The sequence below is a fragment of the Podarcis raffonei genome, chromosome 3 (assembly GCF_027172205.1).
Source record: "Podarcis raffonei isolate rPodRaf1 chromosome 3, rPodRaf1.pri, whole genome shotgun sequence".
Lineage (NCBI taxonomy): Eukaryota > Metazoa > Chordata > Lepidosauria > Squamata > Lacertidae > Podarcis > Podarcis raffonei.
In genome coordinates, this window is record NC_070604.1 from 45,170,877 (window position 1) to 45,195,282 (window position 24,406).

General features: G+C 40.5%; 2 protein-coding genes across 4 annotated transcripts in view; both read right to left on the reverse strand.

The window, feature by feature from the left end:
* Positions 1-24,406, reverse strand: part of LOC128410331 (BLOC-1-related complex subunit 6-like) — a 212,799-nt gene that overhangs the window by 139,435 nt on the left and 48,958 nt on the right. The window lies entirely within an intron of this gene.
* Positions 1-24,406, reverse strand: part of RNGTT (RNA guanylyltransferase and 5'-phosphatase) — a 116,473-nt gene that overhangs the window by 57,901 nt on the left and 34,166 nt on the right. For all 3 annotated transcript variants that reach the window (XM_053381442.1, XM_053381441.1, XM_053381443.1), the window contains 3 exons: positions 21,894-22,029; positions 18,632-18,703; positions 5,217-5,381 (listed from right to left, as the gene is read on the reverse strand). In XM_053381442.1, the coding sequence (XP_053237417.1) occupies positions 5,217-5,381; positions 18,632-18,703; positions 21,894-22,029 (373 nt within the window). The remainder of the gene's footprint in view (positions 1-5,216; positions 5,382-18,631; positions 18,704-21,893; positions 22,030-24,406) is intronic.

The window sequence follows — 24,406 nt, forward strand, 5'->3', positions numbered from 1 at the left end:
GCCAACTTTGGTGTGATCCGCAGGCTCTCACTGCCCAGCTGATTAGCGTTGAAGAGAGCTCAGATTGGAGCATTCTTCAGCTGTTCCATGCACTAATCAGCTTGGCTGAGACAAGGGATACAACTGGATCTCAGCATTTCAGCACAGAGTGATGGGAGACAGGCCACGTAGGAAAGGTGGGTGGGTATTTGTGTGGTGAATGGGGAGGTTGTGTCTGTGAGGAAGGAAGTCAATACCCACCCATGCAGTAAATGCTATCTGAAATGGTCAGCTACAAATCTAATTAAATTATGTTCATCACTGGCTTAACTTGATGTGCTGAAATGTATGGCAAATCAAACACAGATTACTACAATCACTGGCAAACACTGTTTTAACCACTTATTGGTTTTACCTACAGTAGACAAGCTATTCATCCCCTTTGAACTCATTAAAGTCAGTAATAGCATCAAACATATTCTTCATACAAGTCTGTTTTTCAGAACTAGGTCCTCCCTTGTCCCCTAATATGCAACTTAATTTACAAAGCAGAGCCAACATGCTGCTTCTCAGCTTTGTTTCTCCTTATGTTTTATGATTTGGTTATTATCTTGGGCATTGCTTTTTCAATGGAAAACTAGGAAGGAAAAGGTTTCATAAATGAAATTATCCGCTAAACTTAACTCATTTTCCAGCCAGAAATAGCCAAAACATACACCTTACTCCCCTCCCCTGGCAAAGCATAGTTTTCTCTATGGTTTCTACTTGGACACAGTGTAAAACCAGAAGCAGCCCCACATGTGTCTGTCACTTCTGATTAACAGGTTCTCAAGCAGGCCTAACTGGTGAATTCTTATTATCTGCTTCTCACAAGCAGCTCAGGACCCAAGAGGAAATGCTCTCTAATGAAAGCACAATTTAAGCAACCATTACAAATGGCAGGCCACAATCTACCAAGACTTTGGCTTGCCCTTTAATTGATTGATTTGATTTACACTGCACACCTTCAATTTCCAAGAGTTCCCAGGGTGAGAAAATCACTCTTGCTTCTCCTTTAAAAACAAAAACAAAAATCATCCACTTGAACGGTACTTTCTAAATGCAAAAGTTGATTGCCATGGCCCCTGACCCTGGAGTCTCACAGTGCTCTGAGGAAGACTTAGATAAGATGGTGGTTCAGTCTACTATACCTGGACAGCCTTTACTATCTCCATCTGTTCCCTCCATCAACTTTGAACTCAAAGGATAGGTCCCCAGAAGTCCATATCAGATCCATTCAAGAGCCAAAGGATACAGAATCAGGCAAGGCCCTTTAAGAAACACAGCCATCTCTTTCAAGAGAGTATGCCCTTTTGGGAAGCAGGTTTTCCCTTCCATGGTGGTTTCAGTTCCCTGTTATCTTTGCAACAGGGCTCACTGGAGCTGTCCAGGGTTCTGTTTTATCCCTTGATTTTACCTGAATGACTTAACAGGTCTGGACCTTCCATGACTTTCCCTTACTGTGGAGCCGGGGGGGGGGGGACCTTTTTTGCTCCAATGGCCAGGTCTCTATCTGATCCTGCCCACAGGCCAACTTCAACAGGTGAGATGGGCAACCCACCAGCCAATAACATTATGTCATTCTGATGACACACGATTGACAGGTATGTTCTCCCACCCACCTATCAAAATCCCTTGCATAAGGTTCCCAAGCTTGGGAACCACAGTTCAAAATGCATTGCCAGACCTATGCTTTGCAAACTGCTTCTCACTTATCTTTTCAACTTCCTCTTTCAGCGGTTGAAAGAAGTAGCATGAGGTGGCTTCAAAGAGCAGTGCTGAACTGGAGAAGCAGTTTCCACTTAATGAAAACACTCCCTCCTCCTTGAGCAAGGCATGTTCCTACAACCCATCAGCTGGTTAGCAGTTGTTGTTGTTGATGATGTTGATGATGATGATGATGATGATGATAATTTATTTATACCCCGCCCATCTGGCTGAGTTTCCCCAGCCACTCTGGGCTGCTTCCAATCAAGTGTTAAAAACAATACAGCATTAAATATTAAAAACTTCCCTAAACAGGGCTGCCTTCAGAAGTATTTTAAAGAGAAGATAGCTGCTTATTTCCTTCACATCTGAAGGGAGGGCGTTTCACAGGGCAGGCGCCACTACTGAGAAGGCCCTTTGTCTGGATCCCTGTAACCTCACTTCTCGCAATGAGGGAACTGCCAGAAGGCCCTCGGTGCTGGATCTCAGTGTCCGGGCTGAACGATGGGGGTGGAGACGCTCCTTCAGGTATACTGGACTGAGGCCGTTTAGGGTTTTAAAGGTCAGCACCAACACTTTGAATTGTGCTCAGAAACGTACTGGGAGCCAATGCAGATCTCTCAGGACCGGTGTTATGTGGTCCCAGCAGCCACTCCCAGTCACCAGTCTAGCTGCTGCATTCTGGATTAATTGCAGTTTCCGGGTCACCTTCAAAGGTAGCCCCACGTAGAGCACATTGCAGTAGTCCAAGCGGGAGATAACTAGAGCATGCACCACTCTGGCAAGACAGTCCGCAGGCAGGTAGGGTCTCAGCCTGCGTACCAGATGGAGCTGGTAGACAGCCGCCCTGGATACAGAATTAACCTGCGCCTCTATGGACAGCTGTGAGTCCAAAATGACTCCCAGGCTGCGCATTTCTTGCTCCAGCAAAGGAATAATCGGAAGCCCACTTTAAGCTCCCAATTATTCCTTTGAAGAACTGCCCTGATCCACCCCACAGATCTATGACATCAGGAGTAGGGCGCATGCATGTGCCTTTCCCAATAAAGCTTCATATGCTAGATGAGGATGCATTGCAGACCAGATTTAGCCCATGGCCAAAGGTTCCCCAGCCCTGAAATTCACACTGACTGACTTCACCTGCCCAGAAGAAACTCAGCTGAACTGTGACTACTTCTATGCAAACCTCAAGTCCCTGCAAAACAGGATGCTTGCACTGTAAAATAATGTAGTAGACTCTGCCAAAGATTCTCTACCATATTCTCTACCAGGTAAATATTCTCTACCAGGTAAACATATATAAGGACATTCCCCATAGGATAAATTATGCTCATTTTTAGCTTTGGATAAATCTCCATATGTCTGGACAGAGTCCAGAGCTAACCATTCGCCAAAATATCACTGCCTGTCTTTACTTCTAGCTTTAGAATTGGGGAAATTTTAGTGAGAATGTATCTCTCACATTCACTGAAAGCCAGAGAGAAAGGGAGGGAGGGAGGAGCAGTCCTCTAAATCACCTTCAAGCATATAGCCAGAGCCCATTCTCTGCAGGAATGTGATATTGCTACCATTCTTTGCTACCTGGGAGTCGCAGACCATCTGGTTAGAAAAGGGGGAAATAATCATGACCATATGAATTGGATATAGAAGAGGAAAAGGTAGGAATCTCACAGCCACTATCTGTTGTTCTGTCAAAAGCCAACATGAGTCTCATCTGCCTCTACAATGAAAGACTACTTGGCAAACAATATATGCTACATGCTATTTACATCCTGCCTTCAGTTTACTGATGCTATTTCAAAATATTTTACAAATTCTTGACACACTTGAGGCCTCCTATTTATCAATATCTCAAAAGTACACCCCTGACACAGAGTAGCACTAGGGCTAAAACTAGCACCTGCATTCAATAAATACCCTTCTAGTTATTCCTCCCTTTCAGTGGATGAGAATCTATGGAGTATAGAATCCACAGCAATAGGACTTTATAGGAATAGGAAGAGAGAGTTGTCTCTCCTTTAAATGCAAGGAGAGCGGCCAGTCCACATTCATCTTAAACCTTCAGTTTGAAATCCAGTTTCACATTACAAGCATGCAGTTCCTACGGAAGAACTCCCTTTCCCTGGTAGGCCAAATGCTTCTCTTCAGTTTGCCAGGAACCGATCAGGTGAAGGACATTCCTACCTAACCAGTCATGTTTTGCTTCCCCAAACTCATGGCAAACGGGGGGGGGGGGGAGCAATTTAAGAATTTTTGAAGTGACTTTTCTTGAAGTGGCAGAGAAAGATTACAGAATTGTTCTGCTAATTTTTAAAATAAATTTTGTTTTCATACAGTGTGTGGTTATAGATGCTATATCGAGACATTAAACCTATATTAAAAGATGAGGGGGAAGCAATAGACAATTATGAGAGACTGATTTTCAAAAAGAATAGGTAATCACAAAATCTTATTATTTATTTTTATATCCCTCTAATACTTCAGAGAACTTAAAGTACCATACACTAGATTCCCAAGCGGTTTTTCATTCAGAGACTTAACAGACTGTGACATAATTACCTTCAGATCCCATCTCTGTCTCTCAGTTACTTTGGCAGTCAAGCAGAAGGGGAGGGAATGCAGTTAAGAGTGGTCTACTTCTAAGGCCTCTCCAGAATCACTGCCATTAAGGACTGTCACTTGTTTTAAGGGAAATCCTGACACCAACATGCCCCCAAAGCAGTACAGAATTCCCATGCAGCTAATAATTTCAAGTAGAATAATATTCTACATAGTTTCAACACCAAGGCTGACACTTCAATGAGGCGAGGTGAAGCAATTTGCCGTAGGCTGGAGATCTGACCTTAACACAGCACCCTCGCCCTCACTTCTAATATTGTACCCATGTCGCTGTTATTGCATCGTGGTGGGAGTGCAGGTGCAGCTGCAGGTGAGAGTGCAGCTGCGGTAGCAAGGCAGGCAGCAACACAGGCACAGCATCGGGCACAGGGAGGAGGCACAGATCAGAGTGGGGGCGGTATTTTGTCTACAGCGGAAAAACGTAACAGGCTGCTCCATTCAAACACCCAAGGCCAGCAGAAGAAACAAACCACAAAATGTTTTAATGAAAAATTCACTCCAATAATTAACTAGAATGAAGAAGACAATATATTCTCCTCCTATGAATGATTCTCATTTCAAACACACATATAGATGGCTCTAGACTTCCCAATAAAGCAACGATAGTACCCGCACCACTACATTGTAAGCACAGAGACAACCCTTTTTCTTGTTCATCACTTTTCTCTAAGTAATTTTTTTAAAACCTCCCCTAAAATGCACATTCTACTGTATCAATAAAATAAAATAAAATAAAGGATATAAAACAAAAATAACTTATGTTTGAAGGTATATTTTAAAATGCAAGGATATCTTGAAAGAGATTAAAAACCATATGCAAAGAGAATGACTACTCAAAGGGCATAGAGTTAAATAATCAAAAACATGTTTACCTTTTTTGAAACGTGGATGTCAAAAAACGGTTTGTTACGAACACTAAAAGGTTCTTGTGCTTTGTCGATTTGTCCAGTCTTCATTTTTTCATGTCGTGGGAATATAATCTCTTTTTCAATACATGCCAGACGAATGTTAAAATCACACTCTCCAACTGGTTGTGCCTGCCAAAAGAAAATACACAATTTGTTAAATGTTTGCATGTTTATAAAAATCTAAGTGGCATGCACTAAAATATCACCCAACAATTATCTACAACTAAACAGTATTTAAGTAATAAAATGATAAGCAAAGAAATAAAAGGGAGGTATGCCATGCCACAACCCTTTTACTCAAATCAGCAGAGTGACTTTACAATCTTATCAATTCAAGAGGGCTATATCACACAGTCAGCTGCAGAAAAATATCCCAAAAAAACCCACTAAGCTAAACCATTACCCAATCTCTGCAAATCCTGCTTTTTATTTCTGTACCATACAGCACCATCTCTTGGTTATCCCCTCTTTTTCTGCTTCCTCATCTACAGGACTCACTAGACTCCCATCTTTCTGCTATCCCTCCACAGGTATCTATGAGCAATATCCAACTAACTTGTTCCATCAGTGCAAGAATTTCCACTTGCACAAGAGGCCTTTCCCCCCTCTCCCCCCCCATGCCCCCTTGAATCTGTTCTGGGGGTCCTCCCAACCTACCTGAGACTTGGGGAGGGTACAGGGCAAGGGGTTCCATTGCATGAGAGGAAATCCTTGTGCTGACAGAATGAGTCAGTTTGATCCACCCTATGCATTCCATATTGCTCATTTTTTTTCTCTCTCTCTCTCTCTCTCCATCCCATAGCACTCTCCTCTTTGCGCCACTGCAGATTTTTATGCAATATTACCCACCTTTATATCTTTTCCTCCTACACAGGTTTACACCCACCCACCCCACCAGTTACCTCCCTTTTTCTTCTTTAAGTCTTTTTGGTTTTGGCCGATTCTGATCCCTATCAATGCTTTGTGTGACAGCAATAGCTGACAAGGCTTTCACTCTCCCAGGAATTTCGAAACTGCAAGAGTATGACACACAGGTGGGTGGGCAGCATAGCTGGGTGGCTACAACAGACTGAAGAAATTAAGCCAACTCCACCACACACTTCTGAATCAGAACAGGTGCAGTTGTACTGATAAAAACAGTGTTCATTCCTTCCCTCCATTTCTGTGGGCCTTAGATGGTTCTTATGGTTGGTCAGCAGTCTCGAGAGACAGAGGTAGAAAAAGCACAATGGCTACCATGGAGAAAGCAGTTTCTACTCACACTGTTGATTGTCTAAATGTGTAAAAGGGATCCCGTTTATTCCCACTCACACACTTCTACCTATACCTACCAAGTATGTTTTAAACCTTTTTGCCCACGGCCACCATATATCTAAATGACCTGCTAATGACAACATCTTGTTTTTACACACAAACAGCTGTGAGAGTTAGACATGACACAAGGCAGGTCAGACTCAATAGCAGTTAACCAACAGTTATACTTCATTATAAAATAACTATAAGAAGAAAAATGTGCATTTTCAAAAGGTTACTAAAATTCATTAAGTGTTTACATTAACCAGGGTTCTGTTCCTCTAAATGACAGTTCCACTGTAACTGCTTCAGCTGAACTGAATTATCCTGAGCCACTCCTCCCAGCGGATTTGAGTACTGAGGATTTCCTGGATGTCACTTGCCTCCTGGAAACACAAGGAGTTTCTATGGAGCTTATCTTGCAGTCTTCACCCTGGCTGAGCTCCCTGCAGCCTTACCATAGATGCCCCCCACTCTTTGCTGACTATTGTCACTGCTTACAGCTCCTTCTGAGGCTTCACTGAAAGAAATGTCATGATTAACTCAGCCCCTTCTTGAGCCTAAGACAGTGATATCAGCTCTTTAAGGCAGACGATTGCCAGTCTCTTTGATTGCCTCATTTATGGGAGTGAATCTGCTTGGAACAGGGTACCCCAAAGTGTTTTGTATTATGTTCAAGTACCAACTAAGTATTTCAGATCTAGAATCCCTGTCTCTGTTTTGTAAGTCCTGTTAATATCCAAGTATGAAAAGCAATTTCACAATTTTTCATGTTGAGACATTTTTGTGATTCAAGTGAAAGCAGTCTAAATTCTACATACTCAGCATTTTCATTGAAAGGGTGTTGACATTTCAAACAGTAATAACATTCGCAACTTCCTGAAAAACATTCATCACCTTTCTAGCACTTTTCATCAAGGTATTGTAGCAGCAATCATAGTATTGGGATTGCTACCTTGCCTGGAATAGGTTTGGTTTAATGGTTTCCTAGCTTTTTGAAATAAGATTTAACAGAAATTAGGATACAAGTATATGTGCTATAACTATATAGAAAAAGCAAGTGCTATATTTGGTCCCTATAACTTTATGTATTTTGAAGGTACTGAATTATTCAATCCATCACACATATTTATGTGTTGCTAGTATGGTGGTTTTCAAAAGATCAAGTTTATTTATTCGAAATTGAATTGACACAAAAATTAAGACTGTCTCATACTCGCTTCTAGTCCTTCCTTCCCCAGCAATTTTGTGCTAAAGAGGCACCTTTAGGCATGGTAGCATCAAAAACCACTCTTGACCCCTTGTATATTTGCCACATTGCAAAAGTCTACTTCACATATCAAAATTTTACACTGTGTGGAATGGGAAGGAATAGAGTTAACACATTCATATTTGAGATATAGTATAGCTGCCGGAGAAAGGAGTGTGTACATGTATATTCACACATAGGATTAAGTGACAAAACCAACTTGTAAGTAAAGTAATAATACCTTCTTTACAGACTTCCTGGAACAGCACAGCTGTTACCTTCTCCACTGTTGCTCCCATACCACACTACTGATACTGTCTACATAATCCACATGGTATCATGCAACAACACCTAATCACATGGGCAGAAAATGTCAAAGTTTTGCTGGTAGCAGTAGGAGAGTAAATGCAGAAAGATCGGTGGACCTTTTTCAAAATTCACCCTTAGTATTCTTCTCATCCCTCCTTGCAACATAACCAAACACACCACTCTTTCAACACGTGATATCAGTCATTCAACCCAAAAGCTACATAGTGTGTCTAATGGTGGCTTTATACTAATAGAATGTAAGGTACTGCACATGAATCCCTCCAACCGACTGCAGTCCATGTTTCTCCCCACACACAGAGAGCTTCTGAGGGTTGAGGAACCCCTGGAACAATATGAGAGGCTGATTACTCTTGGATGGTAAAAGATTGTACAACACTTAGATCAGATGTAAGCCTCTGCCTCCTGGTTCCACAGCTCTAAGATCAGAGATAAGTCTGTGCTGGCTCCTTGCTTGACATTTCAATCAACCATATGATTTGTCAGGTGAATGGCCTAACCCACCTATCAAAAATGGCCCGCAGAAGGTGGGCCAATTGTGGATCCAGCTCTCCATCTAAGGAAGGTTTCCCACCCTGGGGATATGCCAAAATCAGATGCATCACCTTGCGTGGAAGCACTTTCAGCTAGTATGAAGGAGGCGTTTTGGATTTGATATCCCGCTTTATCACTACCCGAAGGAGTCTCAAAGCGGGTAACATTCTCCTTTCCCTTCCTCCCCCACAACAAACACTCTGTGAGGTGAGTGGGGCTGAGAGACTTCAAAGAAGTGAGACTAGCCCAAGGTCACCCAGCAGCTGCATGTGGAGGAGCGGAGACGCAAACCCAGTTCACCAGATTACGAGTCTACCACTTTTAACCACTACACCACACTGAAGCTTCCATGTTTGCAAGAAGACCCATTACACTGCATTGGATTGTTACTACACAGCTAAATATGTTCCTGTGTTTGCAATGAGAAATTTCAAAATGGGCAAGCTGCTTCCTAAACAGAGTCACTTTTTGCCCCTCAAGTGTTATACCTTGAATAACGTGTATAATTTACTAGGCAGAGTATACACCCACACAAGTTAGGCACATAAGGCATGTCCTTGCCTTAATTTACTTAGCTTAAGCAGAGCATATGCCACAACTTTCTTAACAAGTTTTATTATTCTGAAACCAAAATGTAACACAACAGGCTAAAATATCAGCTTTTGGCAGCATTACTAATGATAATTCAAAGCATGCATGACTAACATCTGCATTTTCAAGTGTCATAATAATAAATCTAAACATCCTTAAAGAAGATGAAATATAATGTCTTGGAATGGAAATAGCATGGTAACGCCTTTGGAAGTATCCATCTTTTCTCTTAAATGGTGTCTAGCTCACAGTCCAGCATAACCAACAGATGACCAAAGTTCTACAATGCCAAAGGCTTGTTTAAGATAGCTGCTGACTACAGAATGCTGCTGCCAGACTAGCAACAAGGGCAGCTTTCTTTGAGGTTGTTGTTAAGACTGAATGTTGCCCTTCAGTCTTACCAGAAGTTGGACTTGAAGCTTTATGACACTTCTGTAAAATCGCTATTACAGAATCCCAAAAACGTCCTTAAGCATTCAAAGACCTTAGGAGGTAATTCTCTACTAAATCTCAAAAACATATATTTTTAATATTTTAAGCATCATTTGCAAGAGAAAAATATGCTCAAAACCATTGAGTAGCTTTTATATTTTTAAAAGCTAGTTTAACAAAAAAAAGTTGCAATGGAAAATCTATTTAGTATGTAAGGAGAGAACAAATAATTATCATGAATTATAGTTTTTTTCCATTTTAAAAGGATATATTTCAAAAACTAATATAAAAGGGAAAGTCCATGTACACGAAGTCTGCAAGCTGACCGAATTAGAGAACCAGTAAGAAGACAAACCTTATACTATGAATTGATTTAAAATCAATACATAAAGCCTCTAATATTATAGACTACATCTGATTAATTCCTATAAAGACTAATTTGTGAAATTCATAAATATTGTAAAGAAATAAAATGTGTTTCTTTAAACACAAATTTTAAAAGATTTTAAAAATACAAAACCAAGTACTCAATCCAAATAACAATTGTGCACATGACTACAAAGCTAAAACCCATTTCCTATTTAAGCTCAATTTAACCTACTTTAAAAATTATTAGAATCCTATTAAGAGCATCTTTAAACTTGACACAAAGCCACAGTCACTTCATAAATAATGCATGATACAGCAAAATAACTATTTGCTCTTAGTCAACTTGCTACATTAAATAGCAACTTTCAGGGAAATGAGAAACAAAATTGCATTATAACCCTACGTCTTTGAAGTGGAAGATTCTATGTACTCCACAATGGATATCGCAACCTCTTAAAAAACATCAAGAACCTGGATAGCACAGTGTCATCTGCCATGGAGTACTCATATGACAAAGTTATAGGAAGGCCACTTCCAAAATGCTTTGGACTTCAGAACAGAATGCCTTATAGATTGTTGCTTTCTCTTTATAATACATGCAAGCAACAAATAGGAAAGGCTCGAGTCCTTGCTAACATGCTGGAGTGTGTGTTTGCTAGTCCTAAATTTTATTACTGTTCCATTACAAATGCAAATTGCCTCCTCAATGTGTAGATTCTTGTGAGGAGTCTATGCATTCTAATATCAGCTGGGCTTTGGTGTATTTACCATATTGATTCCAATCATTGCAAGCTATGACCAATCATTGCAAGCTAGGATCATCTTGGCAACACAAGCATCTCCCACAAGGAAATTTGGAAGAGCAAGTAAAAGGCTCTGTTCCTCTCTATAAAAACTCAGGTGATCTCAAGCTACCCTTTTAACTGGCATTTTTATATACTGCTTTTCCTTCCTCGGGGAGATAGGGAAAGCAGGTGTCTGGCTCAGTTGCTCCCTCTCCTGCCCCATTCCAAAGGAAGGCATAAAACAATCATTTTAGCTTGCCTACTCACAAAGTGCTTGGAAAAACTCTTTCAGTCAAAGATCTTTAATTTATTATTCCCACAAGCAGAGTGCAGTTTGAAGACAGACAATAGTAGATGAATGACATATATGTATAATGGGAATCTGGGGACAATTTAACCAACGCCAAGAACATTTAAAAAAAAAAAAAAATTCTGCCAATTAAGCCATTCAGGGCAGCAGAGATTTCCACAGAACAATGTCAATATTCACAGAGGAATAAAAACAGAATGCATGCAGTTCATTCTGTAACAGCCATGTGCTCACTGTGATTTGGTAATAACTGACAGCATCTATCCAAGATCGCATCCTTTTACTCTGTATAAATGAATGCAGACTACTTAATGTTCTCATGACTCTGGTGCTCCACTGCAGCTTGGGCAGGTTAGAATGAGCCTTCCCACTAGCTTGGACTCAGAGTGTTCTGTCTTTTTTTTTAAAAAAAATAATAATCTTTATTACTTTTAAGACTTACAAGAAAAGAAAAAAGAAGAAAAAAGGCAAGAGAAAAAGACAAAATAGAGCAGAAGATTAAAAAAAGAAAAAAAGAAGAAACAATACAATACAATATATAAACAATACAAAACACAACCTTAACACACTAAACTAAACAAAACAACAACAATTTAAAAACATATACCATTCCATTTCATTACTCTACCTTTCATTCCCTTATTTCATCAACCTCCTCTCACCTCCCTTTTTGTATTCCACTTCTGTTACTTGTTTCAGCAATTCCTTTCCATCTTTCTCTATTTTTATCATTATGAATATCTTAACATATTTTTAACCTTATTTTCCATTAATACTAAAGTACTTATTTATACTTAACTTCTTATAACATTTCTGCTAAAGCCATAAAGTTTCATTCCAACAATTAATTTTACAATATTTCTATATATAAACTTTAAACTTTCCCAATCTTCTTCCACCATCTCTTCTCCCTGGTCTCGGATTCTGCCGGTCATTTCCGTTCATTCCATATAGTTCATCAACCTGGAGATCTTCTGTCCGAGGCTCTTAGATCTTTTCCAAGTCCCTTCTGCAGTTTTTCTTCATATTCTTTGATGCTGAAGATGCTGAAGAGCAGGTCTCAGGGGGGCCCCGACCCAACCATGCCCCCATTCCCTCTCGACAGGCCAGCCAACTCTCCACAGCTAGAACCAAGGTCCATACAATATCTCAAATCATGTTTCAAAGCTCCTCCAAATCCAAAGGCTCCACAACTCCAATCACCTCCTGACCCAGATTCAGGACCCAAAGGTCAGCAAATCCCTGCATGAAAGAGTCTATCCAACCTTCCTTCTCCAGTCCAAGCAGGGCTCCAATCTTCAAATTCTGACTTTTTCTATATTCATTCATAAAAGGCCTCCACTTATAGTCCTCAATTTGCCTCTGTAAGGCTGGGGCTCCCACTTGTATTACTTTAGGTTCAACAACAACAACTTTCTCCTTCGTCTTCTCCCCAGTTTGTCCTGTCAAAGTAGGTTCCTGTGTCAAATCCTGAACAATTTCTGTATTGATGATCACTTTTTGTCCCAAATTATTCACTTTTTGTCCCAAGTTCTCAAGTTTAGTAGTCATAACATCCATCTTCTTGTGGAGCTGTTCCAACGAATAGCTTATCTTACATAAGACAGTCACTAAGGCTCCTTCTGTCGACATTCTTAAAATCCAAGGTCAATCTCTGATTCTCACAGTTCTTATCTTGCAGCTGGAAAAACCCCAGCTCCACTCTTGTAACAGATTCAAAAGCTCCCTCTAGAGGGAAACAGTCTCCACTTGTATCAATCCTTTCAAACACAATTTAAACTATAAAGTTAGTTTCAATTTTCAGTTACTTTTTCTCCTTTTTAAACGCAGAAGGGGACAATGGAAAGAATATATTTCTCTTATTTAGCCATCTGTCAACATACTTTCTGTTCACAGTCAATGAACTCTCCCAAGACGTCAATCTTACTGGCAGCCCGTTTCCAGGTTCAGAGCAGTGATAATTTGATTTTTCACTCTCTCCTGCAGGCTCGCTAGGTCCAAAATTTCCCCTCTCTTCTCCTGCTTCCAAGGGGGGTTTAATAGTTTTAACCGATGGAGATTTAATCCTTTACAAAAGACTTTCCAAGGCTTTAACTTGCGACGTCTTTGCTTCAATCTATTTACAAAACAGGAAGGCGGACTTCCTGTTTAAAACCTTCCCATTTCGATGCCAAATTAATAAATTTAAAGATCCAATTTTCCGTTCTACTCACGGGTAGTTGTTTAAAGTCAAATTGTCCACAGGAAAAAGTCAGCGCTCTCCGGCAACAGCGATGCGGCTTCACTCCGTGAAAGAAGCAGTCAATTCGAAGCACTGCGCCGCTCACCCCACTTCGCTCCGGATCCCCAAATCAGGGTTTCCCCGCGAGTAGGGGAGGCGCAGAAGGTGCCAGCTGAATCCCAGGTTCACAAGCTTCTCCCGCCTGTGATTTCAGTGGGTCTCCGCCTTCGCCGTGGTGGTCAGACCCTGATTTCCACGGAGCAAATTCCTCCTGATCGGAGGAACTCCGCCATTGCCTGGAGGCGCCAACCCGGAAGTCCCTCAGAGTGTTATATCACTTGGAATCCAAGGAGCCTGCAACTAGTCTGATGCATCCAAAAAGGTCTCAGGGTGTCTTTGCCCCCCAATAATTATTGGGAGGAGACAGGGTCCCCTCAATGTTGAAGGGGTGGAGGAGGCCATGCGCAGAGCAGTTTTGGTAGCTGGCTCCCCCTGACAACGAGAGAGAAGGAGCAGCTGGCCATTGAAGCCTGTTTGCTTGGGTTTCCTTTATTTAATTGTTTTGAGGTTTATCTGTCTTATTTTGATGGTATAATATTGCCTGTTAAAACAATCAAAATGTTTTAATAAAAAAAATGTTTTAAAAAAAAGAACTTCTTGTCCTTAAGTGCTAGCTTACCACCAGTTTCTGATGTGGAAGTGCATTCAGATACGTTGTCCCTCAGCTGCAAATACCTTCTACCAAATGTGTGGATGAATCATAAGGCCGGGAAGTTATTTGCTCATAAAAAGCTGCCTCAAGTTACAGAGGCAATTTACTAAGGAAGGCTGTAATTTTATTTGAAATTACAATGATTCCAGTGATGTTTTGATTATCGAGTGTTTTCTTATCTACTAATTCAACCCAGCAGATAAGTAGCCCCTGCACTTGCTCCCTCAACCCTGCACACCATGTGCAATGCGAAAAAACTGATATGTCCACAAAAACACCACTGAAGAGGAACAGCACCTGAGCAGGCTATTCACCTGAAGCAAGTTTTCATTCACTATCAGTAAGGCAGCAAGTGAAAAAGTGTCATTCTGGACACATTAACGCTAGAACCTGACCTTGTATACGCCCTGAAAAAAATCCCACATAGTGGAAGCGAAACTGCTGGACATTTTAAAAGGAAGGATTCAAAGTAAAAGATAAGTTTTGAATGGGTCAGAATGTATCTAAGGTACAACAGGACTCTTATTATGTCCTAAACTACTTATCAATTCCATCAATGTTTAACTCAATTATTAAGTCAATCCTTAATGCTATTTCACACAATATTCTTTTTTAAACCACATTTCTATCAAGGTGCTTGGATTTCAGATTCTGAAGGTCTTTTTGAGACTGAAGCAATATTTTAAAAAGCTTATTGTAGAAATGATTATGGATGGGAACTTGGTAAATTAATTCCCCACATATGGACTACATTATCAAGTCAGACTTTGATTTTTAAAGCCAGAATACACCAGATTAACTTGTCTGACCTCTTGTAAAGCACAAGGAATTACATTTCTTCCCTTTATTTAATATGTAGCCCATCCAATTTGCATTTGACCAGAAGTTGTCTGAGAAAAATATATGTGATCAATCTGACCATTGCACTTTACTTTCTCTCTTGATGCATTTACAAACTCACACAAAGTAGTAGTAGCAGCAGTTGCTGTTCTTTTTTCCTCCCCTAAGCTTTTACATGTTCCCTCCATTCTTTACCTAGAACAAAATAACACACTGATAGGAAAGACTCTCCCATAGAAGGATATTTAAAACTTTTAATTGCATTATCCGTGCAGTAGCAAACAGAAGGTCACATTGGGCAGAGAACCAAGTGTCACTGGGAAGGTGTAGCTCTTACCTCCCAAGAACACTATTTGTGGCAAGTGGAAGATTAGCTTGACCCCATTGGGGGACATCAAAGTGAGCATCTCTAGTGAGTTTACTTCCCCCTTCCCTCTCAGAGACATTCTAGCCCAAGATCAACTACAAGATTAAAGACCTATGGAACACCTCAAGTACAGCACAGCAGTAACTGACCTGAATTGGAAACTACTGCCTATTAAAACTTTACCTCTTCGTTCTGGCTTTGCAAAGTCCCTTGTGAGTTTTCCCTTCCACACACACCCTGCCTTCAGTGTCTCATTGCTTCATTAGTAAACACTGTCCGGTGTCTTATATTCATTTACGTACAGTTCCCATCAGCAGCAATGGTCCATTTCACACATAACTAGGTACATAGGAAAGCTGCCTTATCTGAAAGCTGATAATTGATCCGTCCAGTTCACTGTTGTCTACACTGATGGGCAGTGGCTCTCTCCAGGGTTTCTCCGATTTCTAAATCAACGATTATGGCTTGTTTGAACAAATTATAGATTACACAAACCAGATTTTTCCCAAGTTTCAGACATTAAGGTATATAAATTAGATTAAAAACAGAAGCAGACTCTTCCGACTTTTCTCTCATGCCCACAACTGGATACAAGACTCATGCACATAAGACTCACCACTGCTTGTGCATATAGTGCTAAATTAAGATTTAGTTTGTGCACGAAACAGGATATTGTGCGCTTTTTTGTATGAGCCAGTTTGAAAGACTATTTTTTAAAATGGCATGAATACATAATGTATAAATAAAACAAAACTTTTAAAGCAACTGTTATAAACTCTACTTTTATAAGGATCTGGAAGCGGTACATTTCTCTTACTATTGACTGCACATAATTCAATGCAGCACAAATTAGTGCTAATGTTTATATTCTGATTTTGTATTTGGGTCTAAATTGAGAGTGGCAATCTGTTTTTATACCATTTTCGTAATGACCCATTGGGCCTCTTTCAAACATTTGGTGGAGCAGAATTTTAAAAAATAAATAAATAAGCAACAACTAGCACTTTTCCTCTGCAACAAGTCATCGCATCCCATTGATTGTCATTGTTCAGTACCAAATAACTCTGAAAAAACTATGCTTCTTCTTGCCAAGTCAAACATTCCAGCTAAACTATATTTGTAATTAGGCTTCTATAATTAGCATAAAGACAGTTTGTTAGCTTTTTTCATCTTTACAGCTTGGCTACTGTTAATGGCCTTTTGAAGATAAAGCCTTACTTCTGCTCCTGCTGATAACACATTGTCTGGAACTGTCCTTGAACTGGAAGCACAATGCTGCTTAGTAAATTCCCTTTTCAGATTCCCACTATATTCTAAGCAACCTAAAGTATTTTGACTTTCAAGCATTACTAATCTCAACCAGGGTTAATATAGTTCCTGGTGGCTGAAATCTACCCTATCAGCATAGGTGTTCCTTTCCTCCTAAAATAAGCACACAAACTTTTAGAATAGTCTACTTTGTTTGATGTATGTGTGCTGCTAAAGAAACTGCCTTTCAGTAAAGAAATAAACAACTCATTAATTTAAAAATTAATTTGTTGACCCAGAACAGTCATGTTAACTAAATCAGAGGAACAGAATGCAGGGCAATACATTGGGTCCAGTTCAGTTTCTTAAGCTATGATATGCCCACAAATGCTTGTGCCCACACACTCCATTTTTGAATCACATCTTCCCTCCTGCCTTCTTGGCAGACCCCAATTAAATGTTTCCCAATTTAATTAACCATCACTTCTCTTTGCATCCAAACTGGAAACCCATAGTTACAGCTATGGAGGTAAAAACAGGAACTGAAAACCTGAGTCATTGGAGTTTGGCTCCCCACATTTATTGTTTTGTTTTGATTGGTTGGTTGGTTTTTGTTTGTTTCAACCTACCCTTCACCCAAAGGTCCCAGGGCAGGTTACAACCATTAAAATTTAATACAGAGTGTTAAAAACCATTGTAAACATCTTAAAATAACAGAGATAAGCGACTTCTCCTTCCTCTCCTTCCCCCATGCAGCCTTCCACCCAACTCCAAATCTGCTTGATGGTTCCCCAACTGTCTGGAGCATATTTGGGGGGTACATGGAAGAGGAGGGGGAAAGGAAATCCTTTTGCAGAAGCAATATCAAATCCACCGGCAAACAAACACAACTGTTTCATATGAAGTTGGTTTCAGATCCTGTTGGTTTCAAACCTAGTAATTCTTATTCCCAAGAACAAACTATGGTTAATTAACCATGGGGCACATAAGATACCCTACCATGTGACAGTGTGGACTGCAGAGAAAGCTCATTTCACAGCTTGCATTGCATCCTCTAGGATCAAGCCGATGGAGTTATTTCTAGATGTTAATTGATTCCCACTGTGGGGGAAGGACATCTGGAGTATTTGAGGATCTGCTGTGATTAACTGGATTCATGCTTTGAGGATTAGGTTCCTCAGCTTCGGAGTAACCCTGACTCTGCAGTTATTGCAATTCCAGATGAAGCATCCAATGCCATAGCCAATGATGTGTTGTGTTTCAACTGATGCAGTCAGCTGATGAGGACAAGATGTTGCTGCCTAATGCCCAACCACAAGTCCTCTTGACTCCTGTCCCTCCCTGGCTTATTAAATCTAGCAAAAGGGGTTTGACTGGTTGGATCCAGAATGTGCAATGTATGAGGGGGTAGTGCCACTGCAAAATAAAACCTTGGACCCTTGGACTGGAAAAGCTTCCAAACAGTCACAAATATATCCTTATTGAGTAAGGTGGTGCAGAGAGTTGTAGTGGGGTAGCTGTCTTGGCTGAGTTGACCTTGGTCACCCTGGCGAATGAGATTTACAGAGATCAAAGGGAGTATGACTTTATTCCTATTTCTGTCTCTCTGTGGTTCTCAACACCATTGATCATGGTATCCTCCTAGACTACTCCTATGAAATGGGAAGGGGGGATGTATTCCAGTGGTTGCCACTGCTGCTGCAAACCTTCCTTGTTGTTCTCCTTTCTGCTCCCTGAGAAGGGGAGATTTTACTAAAAGATCCCCCCCCCCGAGAATCCTGTAAGAAAAGCTCAGAAAAACTAAGTGAAGAAGACTCCAGGGAGCACACTCTTACCAAGTCACACACGAAAAATCCACAAATGTATTCAGCATAGTCTCCATGCTGAACAATACAGCTGCCCATTACACATTTCGGTTTCACTTGACAGGTGTGATAGTAATTGACTTTAAGTATTCATTGCTGTCTAAAAATACTACTGTTCTTCACCATATAGAGGTTTTTATTTGGTTTAAAGAAGTAGTTTATACATTTATACAAATGGTTATTAGAACTGGCTCTTCTTTACCCTAACTAAATGTTTCACAGCATGATATACTTACACTGAATTTAATTATGTCATATATCAAGTACCGAGGAACAACCTGGCCGTTTACCTTGTCAATAATCATTTCCTGAAAAAAAGAAGAAAATAACATCTTAATATTTTTGCAAAACTTGCAATCAGTCCTTTAACTTGCTTTGCTTTACCATTAGGATCCCTCCCTCAGTTTTCCAGCATGGATTCATTTTTCATGAAATTTTCTTACTGGGAGTGGGGTTGACACTGCATAAAAGCCAAAAGCCATGTGGCAGCTGATGGGTGGAGCTGAGCAGGACAAACAGGTAAATTAAATGCATGCTGTATGCATGGTAGTGCATCAGCAAAACCTGGATAATGCATGACACCACCAGTGTCTTACAATAATATGAACACCAGATTGCTGGTTTTATATGGTTCACTTTTGTTTGCAGCGCCAACGTAATGATAAAGCTCTTACTACTATGAAATCCAGAATATTCCTATTAGCATATAGATAACAAACTCATGCAAACAAAACAGATGTTTAGGGTTTGGGACTGATCGTTCAAAGAGGAGATATGTACATCCAATCAAAGTCTGAATACACTTCAGGGCTGCTCCATATTGTTCCAGAAATTAGTAGATGACATGTTCCAAGTTGCAGAAATATTTTCTGTGAATGAAGAAATGGAACTTTTGCTTTTTTTAAAAAAATCTGACGGTAGACACTGTTTGGTCATCAACGAAACCACCCTAGAAAAATGGTAAATCTCTTGTAGAGCATGTACTGGAGTGTAGCAGTGCATAAACTCTCTTTTTTCAGCATTGAGTTCTAGTGCTAGGGTCTTCACTATACAATTTAAGGGATATTAGCAACATCACTTCTGGTCTTTGTTCTGAAATTCTGATGTCCTTTCCTTGAGCTATTGGTGTAGGCTAGCCCTTCAAGGAGAGCTTGTGGCAGAAAGAGAGATAGCTCTGGCTGAGAGCTTGCAAAGATTGTAACAGGACATTGCCATCTTGAAGGAAAGTTGTTGCTGGAAATTCATCTTCTTCTCCCTCAGCATTCAAGTCTGAGTAGTACTTTTCTCCTTGCAGCTTTCACACTAACATGAAATCAATAAGCAAGCACAACACCAGGAGCATTATTGAGCTCTGGGGTAACATTTGAGACCAGAAATGCATCTTTGGGGGTTTCTGTTATACAGTTGTGTTGCCATGGAAACTAAAAATGAGTATATTCACAATGGATGCTAGAGTTGCTGTGAGGAGTTTGATTATCTGGTGTAATGTTCACAACAAGTAATAGCTTTCATTGTAAAGTGAAGACAGCATCTAATAAAGTGTGTGTTTTGTACCAAATTTACTTTGAAGACATTTGTTTTACATTTAATACGGTCAAAAATCATTGCGCAGGTCAATATTAAAAGAGTAAAAACAACCACGAGAAGAAAGGACACCAAGTCCAAGGGTGCTGTTGAGTATTTCACATCACTGCTACAATATTAATTATAGATTTCAATTGCTATTCACATGGCTATTAATTTTATGTTTTTATTTTATGTCACATTCTAAATCCTTTGCTCCCTAGCCTTGCAAGATGGAAAGAAAACACTTGACTGTTGAAAGAAATCCACCTCACATTGTATTTAAATGGTTCCTGGAAAGACTGAGCAGTTCACCTGATGGAAGATATATCCAGGATCTACTGGAATGACAGCTATAGCACAAAGGGCACAAACTGGGTTAAAAATCCAAAAAGGCATTCCTCATCATTTTTCCATCACCCTAAATATGTAACTGCTCTAAGTGATGGAGGTTATTATGGATATAAAACAGTATATAGATACTCATTTAACTAAACTGAACAGCAGCCTCAGATTTAAATCAACGGAACCAAAGGACCAGAGCCAATGACAGTGGTACCTCTGGTTATGAACGGGATCTGTTCTGGAGGCCCACTTGCAACATGAAAAGAACGCAACCCACAGTGGCGCATCTGCGCGCATGCGGGTTGCGATTCGCTGCGTCTGCGCACACGAATGATGTCATTTTGCGCTTCTGCGCATGCGGCGAAACCCAGAAGTAACCCTTTCTGGTACTTCCAGGTCGCCATGGGACGTAACCTGAAAGAACGTAACATGAAGCGGAAATAACATGAGGTATGACTGTATAATATTTCCAAAGGGAAAGTACATGCTAGAAGCACAGCTACACTGGAAATCACTTACCACAAATTTTAAGCTTTCCACAAAATTATTTTTGTGACATTAAAACAACCAGGGCCACTAAGTAGGTTTGATCCTGTTAAGTTCAGGGAAATTCCAGCTTCAAATAAAGTCTGGACTTTCCCAGTACAGAAGTCACGTTCTACATTCAGTGAAGAGTTTGAAGAATAGTGATGGAAAGTGCATACAAGGCTCACGTCTCACTTCTGCGGCTGAGTTTGCCTTGCTTTTTGCAGGCATTGTCTGTATGAACAAGTTCCCTACAGGGAACTTTCTCTCACAGCCAATCCAGCAGTCTTTGGAGCTCCCACCCATCGGGTGCTTTTCTTGCCCACTGCATAATCAGGAGCTCATTCTATGGCTCCCACTCTACCTGTGAGGCAGGCAGGCAGGCAGGCATGGTTTATGAGGGGCGGGGTTCTTGTGGACCAAACTTGAACCCATGGTGGGCCAAGTTTGGCCTGGAGGCCAAAGGTTCCCCAACCCTGAGCTAAAAAGAACCTGTCTTCCTTTAGCTCCTCACAGATAATTTTATTTACACTGTGACCATTTTGGAGACAGTGATAAATCTCTCTTTTGGGGTGAAACTGTTATATGCAGCAGGATCACCAATGGCAGCACAGAAAGCTATTATGTGTGGTTGTCACTGACCCCTCCCCTCCTACATGTCGTCTACACATGCAGTGAGAAAGAAAAAGCGGTGAGGAAGATTGCAGTGCTGCTTCCCCCAAAGTCTTGTTGCAGAAATAACAGATCCTGCCCTCCTTATTCTTCTCCAAATGCCAAAGTACTCAGCGGAAGAGTGGAGTATCATTTTACTCTGTGCAGAGCTGCTCAGAGAGTTTCTGCCTTCTGCAGAGTCAGCCCAAAGTGACTTGAACAATATGGACTGTCACTACTGGCAATCTGGTGGGTACCTTCACAGAGCCCCAGCTGTAATTTTCTTCTGAAACCATAGAATGGGCAAATTCTAGAAATAATTGGACACTAGGCTTCCCTCGCTGTTGCCACACTAGCTTAAACTACTGAAATGAAAACAGCATGCATATGGTACAGAAAGACGGAGCCTCTTACCCCATCCATCAGAGTATTTTCTAAGTGTACACGTGGATCTTTACGAAATGGAAACTCCAGATTTGATACCTGAAACACCGAGTTATCTCTGTCAATCATATACACTTCATTCTTGCCATCAATCAACATCATATACCTGTGAAGAAAAATTAAAGACAATCAAAGCACTACTTACCCCAAAGCCAGCAACGGCTTTTATTAACTTTACATCCTTTAAATCTAAAACAGTACAATTACTACAGACAAGCTGCACCTTGTGACATGTTTGTTTGAAGTCATAAAAGCAGCATTATTTCAGAAAAAAGAAGCCAGGATCCAAATAATAACTCATGCTGGTTAAAGCCCCAAAAGGCTTTAAATTAGTTGTTCTAGGTCGGCAAGGAACAAAGTCCTCATCCTGCATTTGACACAACTGTACAGAAATATACCACTGTAGCAAAACAGGTCTCAAAGTGTATGATGCCACTATCTCTTTATGAAAGCCAATATGCACTGAGAACTACATCATAAATCTTTATGCTACTAACTGAACTGCCTATGAGGTGCTGCAAAATTCCATCTGTCCATATTAGATGAATAACTGGAATTCCATACAGCTGTTTTTCATATTTCATACACAACATTCTAGGAAGGAAGAAAATGTTTGTGTAACACAGCAAACAAAAAAATATTCTATATATTTCAAAGCAGATTTGTCCAATTACTCGTGTACATTTCAGTTACTTTGAGTCCAATGAATAGTATAATTCTCATGCAATTAGTAACTATTGTAAAATGCCATCTTAAAAAGCAAATAAGTATAGGGCAAAATACAAATCAGCAGAAATGAGGCATTTAATTTTTATGGAAGGAAGGAAAAAATACAGGGGTGATACCAACACGTGTGGTAAAATTCTGAAGTTAACAACCCACATCCACATGTGCATGCAGCTTTTATATATTTTTTCCCTGACAGAACAAGTCTTTCATAAAGTGAAGTCCTTTGTTATAATGTTCTTTTGAAGATAAACTTTTATTTTGGTTCAAAGAGCTAGGACATCTGGAAACAAAGATAAAAGATGAATATGGCTATTTTAGTGACCAGGCTCCAAAAATCTGGATGATGTACAATTGATCCCTCTATGTCAGTGAATCCATATCTAGCTTGTAGCTTTCTAAAAAGAAAATATTTTAAAATCAAACTGTTTAATTTCCACTGTCTCTTCCTTTTACTTCTTTTATGGGCACTATAGAATAGCATAAGCTGAAATGCAGGAAAGGTAAAATATTCAGGCATCTTGATGCATTTGTTTAGCAGACAGAGCTTGTTTAGAGTTCCAAGATACAAGACATATCAAAAAAAAAAATCACATCCTCATGTTGAACAAATCTTCTTGATGCATACAAATTCAGCCCTGCTGTTTGAAAGGCGCTCCTATGTGTCCAATATCTAAATAGAAGTTGCAAAGTTTATCATCCCATTCAGCTATGTTGGTCAATAACACTGATTACACAAAAAGTTGACTTATTTTGCCAGTCCATTGACCCTAATAATGTCCACTTTGACTGGCGGCAGCAATGCAAGGTCTCAGACCCAAGTGTTTTCAATCCTGTTACTTGAGATCTTTTTAACAGAAAGTATTAGGAATTGAACCTGGGACATTATGTGCATAGCTGTCCTCTAGTCACTGGGTAACACAATAAAGCTCAGGTAAACTTTCTCTGGATTACTAGCAGAGAAGGCAAGCTACTGAAACTGTGCTCCTGGAAACTCCTTATCCCCGCCCAACAGTTTTGTTGCAGGCCTGTTCCTCGAACAATCTAGAACAGAGTATTTTCATCACCAGGATGGCCACATATCTCAGTACCAATTACCTCAGCAGAGCCCACTCTGGATGGCTCAGTCAAAGCTACGTCATGTGCCCACTTATGGTGCTACAGCGCTTGACAGGAGGTCCCTTTTAAGTCTCAGCAGAAGAAAGTATGGTGCCACCACACATGCATCACTGCAACCCAGAAGTGGCCGGGAAAGGTAGTGGAGCGGGGTGGAGAGGGGATGGGGTCAGAAGGGATCAGAAGAGGTTTATGCGTGCTCCGCCAATGCATGAGGATCAGGAACATAACCTCCAGACTAAACGGTCGCTGCCTGTACTAGGGGTCCTACTCAATATGTACAATAGACACCCCCAATTCTGTCTCCAGGAAGTAGGGTTGTCCTTAGGGAGTAAAACCTCTGCTCCAAATACAGTGGTACCTCCAGTTGCGAACAGGATCCGTTCCAGAGGTCTGGCCACATCCCGAGGAATTTGCAACCAGAGGTGCCGCTTCTGCGCATGCGCACAGTATGGTTTAGCACTTCTGCACATGCGCGTGACACGGTTTAGCGCTTCTGTGCATGTGGTGAAACCTGGAAAAATACTTCCGGGTTTGCAGCGTTCGCATCCTGAAAGATACGCAACTAGAGGTGTGCGTATCTAGAGGTACCACTGTACTGTCCTAATTTGGAGCCTTTACAGCTCTCTGGTGGAACTACA